The 6934-nt window shown below is 45.8% G+C and overlaps 1 protein-coding gene across 1 annotated transcript; it reads right to left on the reverse strand.

The window, feature by feature from the left end:
- Nucleotides 1–71: 71 nt before the first annotated feature.
- Nucleotides 72–4248, reverse strand: s1pr5a (sphingosine-1-phosphate receptor 5a). Its single transcript, XM_083676172.1, has 2 exons — nt 4167–4248; nt 72–3014 (listed from the first exon to the last, which is right to left on the reverse strand). Exon 2 carries the CDS (start codon nt 2683–2685, stop codon nt 1480–1482), a length of 1206 nt encoding a protein of 401 aa, XP_083532298.1. The 5' UTR covers nt 2686–3014; nt 4167–4248; the 3' UTR covers nt 72–1479.
- Nucleotides 4249–6934: the final 2686 nt, after the last annotated feature.

Genomic DNA, 6934 nt, shown 5'->3' on the forward strand with positions numbered 1-6934 from the left:
TATAAACATTGGCGGTAGCCGTATAAGTTAAGTATAGTTCAGATTAAACAAAATGCAGCTCTGATAAGATATCAGAGACTATAGTTCATTTTATTTACACAATATACTGTATAGCGGTATGACAGAAATAGAAATCTTTTCATTTGTACATGTATATACAATGAGAAAACATATTTGAATTGCTTCTCAAACATCACTTTCATTACAATGGAAACGTTATAGCCTACATGGAACCCCCGCAAATATAATCTTGTGCCGCACAAACAGAAGCAATGAACATTCATAGTTTCTGTTCGACTAAATTCTATTGTGTGGCACAATATTACATCAGCCACTGTGTGCAGAGGAAATACATAAATAAAATGTCATCGCATAAGTCTCTCCAGCATGTACTGTACAAGAAAGTTCTGTATTTTATTTGTATTTGTATTTGTCCACGGGCTACAACTATTCACATATGATCTCCATATTCTCAGACCACAAAACCAGGAAGGCGTCGACAGGCCTCTACTGCTGTCTCTGTAAGGCTGCCGCTACATGTGTTGGAGGGACCTCCAAAGATGTGCAAACCCGAAAAAGCATCTGTGTGACGTTCTCTGTGCATCTTCAAGCCACCAAGCCTCTGATGTTGGTCCAGAGACCTCTACCCAAGAATTCCAGCTGACCCGAGATCAGATGACAGAAATTACATGGTTTTGGCAGCCGTTTTGGGTGTGGATGGATGTCCCCTGTTCTAACTACATGTCATTATGTGTTTATTATGTATGTGGAGATAAGGACGAGCCTGATTCTAGACGACATTTGGTTTGAGTCAGTCTAAAGTGTAATTACATGTAGGACATAAATCCATACAAATTAATTGAACTGTTTGATTTCCAATTTTTGTGTTAAGAGAAACATTCATAACGTTCTTCCATTCTGCAGCTACTGGTTGTGCGGTCCTTTGAAACCAAATCGGGTTTTTTTGTGTTTTTTAAATCCTGTTGCAGGATAGGGGTAGGGGAAAGATGGTTTTACTGCAGTTCGTATATAGAAGCTCACAGAATTCCTATACATGGAAGATGTATCTCTGCACATAAAGGTGAATATGTGAATTTCACAGTATGGAAACAGCATATTAACATTATCAGTCAATGAAATGCTTGAAGAGTAATACCAACAAGGTCTTTCTCTGAGGCCGTGAGGTTTGATGGGCAGAAACCTCAAGCTTATTTGTCAGGGAGGAAAACGCCAAACCAAGAAGGAGTGCAAAACACTAGACGGTGGGGTCCATTAATGTTTTCCTCCAGAGAGGCAATAGTTCCTTTTTGACTATTCCCTGCCTTTATCTCCCATACATGAAGTACTCTCACAGTTACAAGACTGTCCCATAGAGAGAACCAGCCAAGAGGCGGGTGATATCTAGAACCCTGCTCTTTGTGCAACAAGACTCCCCCCTATCACTGCTGACTAAGTCAAATTGAGCCATCGCTGGTAAAGTCATGTCTTTGACATCCTGGGGTAGATGGCTTTAATAGTTGAGGGTGAAAAGTTCCCAGAGGAGACCGTGGTCTCGATGCCCTCCATCCTATGAGAGGCCACCTCTGTCTTGCTGGTGCTGCACTCCAGGAAGGGCACCCCTATCTTCTTCACCTGCCCGTCCTTGGTCATGAGGCAATGTCGGCAGAGCAGCCTCAGGATGGCCCGACGCATGTCCTTACTGGTCAGGGTGTAAATGATGGGGTTGAGGAGGGAGTTAAATATGGCGATGCCCAGGAAGTAGTCCGCCTTGAAGAGTATCAGGCAGCCCCGTGCCGGGCACCCGAAGTCCAGCAGGAGGAGGATGAAGAGGGGCAGCCAGCAGGCGATGAAGACCCCCAGCACGATGGTGACTGTCTTGAGTAGGGCCAGGTACTTCTGAGACTTGCGGGCCAGGCCTTTTCGCTGCAGGCCAGGGCCCAGGCGCTGCGTGTTGGACTTGACGATGCGGAAGATGCGCACGTAGAGCACCACGATGGCCAGCAGCACGGCGGTGAAGACGGTGATGCAGAAGAGGATGTAGCTCTTATCGTAGAGAGGAAGCACCGTGGAGCACTGGTCCAGGCGGCCCATGCAGTTCCAGCCCAGGACGGGCAGCACCCCCAGGAACACAGACAGCACCCAGCTCGCCCCAATCAGGGCGAACATACGCCCCCGCTTGGCACCCTGGTAGGGCTTCATCCTCACCATGGTGACGTGGCGCTCGATGGCGATAGCCAGGAGGCTGATGACAGAGGCGGCCAGCGTGATGAACACGCCACCCTCCCTCAGGAACCACAACACAGGGGTCATCTTTAACGTGTTGGCCCCCGACGTCACAATGTTCACCATGTAGGTGAAGCCCGCCAGCAGGTCAGAGAGTGTCAGGTTACCTAACAGGTAGTACATGGGCAAGTGGAATTTCTTATTCTTCCAGATAGCCAATAGGACCACGGCGTTCTCCAGCACGATGAGCAGGCAGACGAGCAGGAAGGCAATGGCCTCTGGTTTGAGTCCGTCCCTGTACCTGTTCTCCTTGAGTTTGCCTGTGTAGTTGTAGTGCTCCATGATGACAGCATTGCTCTGGTACTCCCGGAACATCCGGAGCAGCTGCCCCGCGGAGGGGGTGATGGGGACTGCAGAGGTGGCTGCAGCAGCATACGCAGCATGTGACGCTTCTGTAGACATTGTAGCTATGAGAAAGTGGAAGTTGTGTCCTCTTTAGTTGATCTTTTCAAAATGACATCCACTCAATGTCACATAGTTCTTGGGCAGTTCATAATTCCATCCTCTGTTAAATCAAGGGTTGGAAAGTGTATTGAGGGGGAAGGCAGTAACACAAGTTCCTTAGGAGCATTTGATTGAATCGATATGCTCTGTTTGTATTTGTAATTTTGTGCAAAAAATGTCTGTCTTCAATTTTGAAGGGACGAATATCTGTGTGCGTCTATCTTCTCTTTGTAAATCAAAACCTTTCAATGCTTGACCGATCCACTAGAGGGCTGTTCACAGGAAACCTGAAACAAGAGAAAACAGCATTAACATAAAATACGAATTTACATAATGTTTAGCCTACATAAAAAGCCTATTAAACTTTTATTTCACCTATTTATAAACATGCACAATTCCAATTGATGATTTAGTAACAAGAAACATTCATTTTTATGCTAATGTCTCACTTGTAAATGTCTCACCTGTAAATGGTTATAATATTGAAGATGAAGATCATTATTATCATTATAGTTATTGTATCCGTCTCATAGCCTAGTGTATTCAATTGTCTTGGAGCCATAACAAGTTAGAAATTAACATATAGGTTACGGATTTAATACGGAGGTATTCAAGTAGAGAGGTGTGTGGCAAATGAACTTAAGAAACTGCAATGTTTATTCTCCAGGTGTGTTGGAGAAACTTCGCCTACATTTTACTAATCCATAGAGTATTTATCTCTCTTACATATTTTTAGACAAAACATAACATAAAAACATCATTTTAGCCTTCTGTGATGTATCCGTGAACCCGTGAACACATCATGAACGACTAGTCTACTAGTCGGAACTAGTCTACGAACACAAACAAATAAATGTGGATAATAATATTGGGACCATGTTTTAGTTTTACTCTTTGGAAGCAAACAAATATTTCCCACTATGATATGCAATAATGTCATATATTAATATAGAATTTGCGCCTTTCTCAACAAAGTATGCAACCAGTTGCTATTAGATGCAGGTTGATATCATTGAGTATCACCTGATATCACCTCGCCTTCGATATGCAAATCCATAATCATGTTTCCACATGAATTAAAAACGCTCGCTGTTTTTGTGGAGTCAACATGTTCAACTATTTTACCCATTATATCCGTAGGCCTATTCAAGATGCCACTAAAATAAAAGACGGACTCAGTAAAATCGTAAAAATAGGTAATCAATCTGCATTTTTATCATATGTTTCGTGGAGCCACGAATTACATGTAACGTGCATTATATGCACGTTACATTGTGAAAGGTATTTTGCCTTTAAAAATAAAGCCTTAAATAAAATCTCAACAGCATCCACTCATCATATAAAGCCTGTTATAGCGAAAATATTAGAAACAAAATAACAAAATCAGGAATATAATGCACGTTACATGACTATTAGTCTAGCAATATACAAACACTTACCTTTGTAAAAATGTATTCCCAAGTAACTTTTTTTTCGCCGCAGTTGTCTCACGATGCGAGAGTATGCTGTACTGACGATCAGAGCTGACAGAACGTGAGGAGAGAAAATAGACCGGGCAGGACATAACTTGAAGGGGGCTGGTCTTTACCTCCTCTACCCCCTTGAACGCAGAAGCTGAACTTATCGAAAGTAATGAATTGCCTTTAGGTGGTTTAGACTAGAGCTATATTACGAATGTTACCCTTGTTTGTCATTATGCAGTCAATGCCACTTGGTTAGCATGTGTAATAAGTGTAATATCAGAAGCAGTTTGGCTTCAGGTGTTGGCACAAATGGGATGCATCTAGTTCAGTGCCGTCTGATCTGTTTTAATCTGGTTGAATATATCGTTGTGTTTTCTTCCCTGTGGTCTGTCAAGGTGTCATGTTGATGTTGATTGATTTCTCTGTTTACTCTCCATTGGCTTGATGTTGAAAAGGAGGGTGAAAAAACACTCATAAAGTGGAGTAGAAAAACAATTAGATATTTTACAAGAGTCATAAAGATGAACCATAAAAAACTACTTTTACTATGAGAGTTTTTTGTTTGTTTTAATGCCTATTTTGGGAAATATGCATTTTGATTTAAATGGCACAACACAGACCAAGTTTCCCTTGCTCTTGTTTTTAGGATTTGGACATGGGTTCTGTCTATGTCCACTTCTGTCAATTCCCTGTTTACAGTACAAAGAGGACCTTCGTCATAATCAAGAGGATCAAGAGGATCAGAAGTACACTATTATATGTGTACTGATTTAAAAATGTACTACGCAAGTATGTGGAAATTCCGTAAGCAAACGTCGGGTGGTTGAGTGGCTGGACTACTTTCTCTAAACAGGAAGCTCCCTCATTGTCCCTAGAAGGGAGAGGGATATCCTTGAGAAACACCTATGAAGTCATACTAAGACGGATTTGACACAGGGACTGCATTCCAACCTGACGTGGAAAACTTTGTCCTATGGGACTACAACGTCAGCCATCTTACTCAACTCCAGAAAAAGAGATTGTATACAAATCAGCTTTCCAGTACTACTGTATGAGTAAATGTTTGTTGTTCTTTCACATTTGAGACTTGAAATAGAGTTGTTGTTTTTTTTTAGCTTATTTGGTTCTTGTCTTTTGACCTCATCAAAGTCAGGAGGATAGAGGATCTAAAAAAAGCTTTTTCTCCTTTGACCTCTTAGAAGTAGTTCTCATTTTAACTTCAACTGAGGAGGCAACAGTTCTCACCTCACCTGCTGCTCTGGGGTCAAAATGTTTGTCTCCTTACCCCCACCATGGCCAATTCAGTGATTTTCTAGTTGGCGGTAGGTAGGCAGAAGCCCTGGTGGTGGTCAGCCCTGACATGTCCCCAGCCCCTGCCCCGGCCCCAGCCCCTGCCCCGGCCCCAGCCCCAGCCCCAACCCCAGCCCCAGCCCCAGCCCCAGCCCCGGCCCCAGCCCCAGCCCCAGCCCCAGCCCCTGCCCCGGCCCCAGCCCCAGCCCCAGCCCCGGCCCCAGCCCCAGCCCCAACCTGGATCCCAGCCCCAGCCCCAGCCCCAGCCCCAGCCCCAGCCCCAGCCCCAGCCCCAGCCCCAGCCCCAGCCCCAGCCTCAACCCCAGGCCCAGCCCCAGCCCCAGCCCCAGCCCCAGCCCCAGCCCCAGCCCCAGCCCCAGCCCCAGCCCCAGCCCCAGCCCCAACCCCAACCTGCAGCCCAGCCCCAGCCCCAGCCCCAGCCCCAGCCCCAGCCCCAGGCCCCGGCCCCAGCCCCAGGGCCCAGCCCCAGCCCGGGGCCCACCCAGTGGCTGTCAAGGGGAGATCCTTACCTCTCTGTGGGGGCTGTCAACCAAGTGGCAGTTAGCCTCCCACTGTGACAGTGTGACAGTGTCTCAGCATGTCACCCTGATTACCACACAAAGGCCTGACAGCAGGACACTCCACTTCAGCTGCTTCCCACTGTAGGGATCTCCTCATTAGTCCACACTACCCCCCCCCCAGGTCTGACAACTACAGTCCCTTTAACTGCAGTACCTACCTCCCTCCCTCCTCCTGTCTATTTACACCAGGGGAGGCTGGTGGAGGCAGAAATCGGAGGACGTTGTTTGATACCATTCTTCATTCCGTTCCATGCATTACAATGAGCCTGTCCTCCCGATTTCTACCTCCACCAGCCTCCTCTGATGTACACTACAGTGGTTCCTATAGCTTACTCCCCTCGGGGTGATTTATTTCTATGACGTTAGCAACAGTGTTGAGAAGAGGAAGTCAGTTCGGAGTACCTTCATCTTTAACGACAGGCTTTTAGTTGACTGTTGTGTGTGTGTTCTACATGGTGTCCTGTGCTGTGTATCAGTGGCGTTGATGGATGAGATGTTAAGACAAACACAGAGACAAACCACAGAGTGTATTCCCCCCCCCCCCCCCCCCATCTTGTTATTGTTAACAATCTTGACACAACACATCTCAGACCTTCTGCAATTACTGTAACCTTGCACTCTGTTATGGTGTGAGAAGTCTCACTAATTCAAACCCCCCGCTCTGGGTTCCGAGATGCTGTGAGCTTATGCATTTTTAGACTTCAGTGTCTCAGTGTTCATCTGGTTGATGAGAAACATTCTCACCTCAGAATAGGCGAACGTTCTCACATCCTGCGCTCTCACTAACATTGCAATACATGTGTGTGAAAAGGTCATGAGAAGAACACTCACACCATCACACTGTTTACAATGGTCCCTTGTTTCTGCCCGTTT

The sequence above is a fragment of the Argentina silus genome (assembly GCF_951799395.1).
Source record: "Argentina silus genome assembly, chromosome: 9".
In the NCBI taxonomy this organism is placed as follows: domain Eukaryota; kingdom Metazoa; phylum Chordata; class Actinopteri; order Argentiniformes; family Argentinidae; genus Argentina; species Argentina silus.

Bases quoted from the DNA above. Each gene is read 5' to 3' on its own strand.
- s1pr5a (XM_083676172.1), bottom strand. From the start codon at position 2,685: ATGTCTACAGAAGCGTCACATGCTGCGTATGCTGCTGCAGCCACCTCT.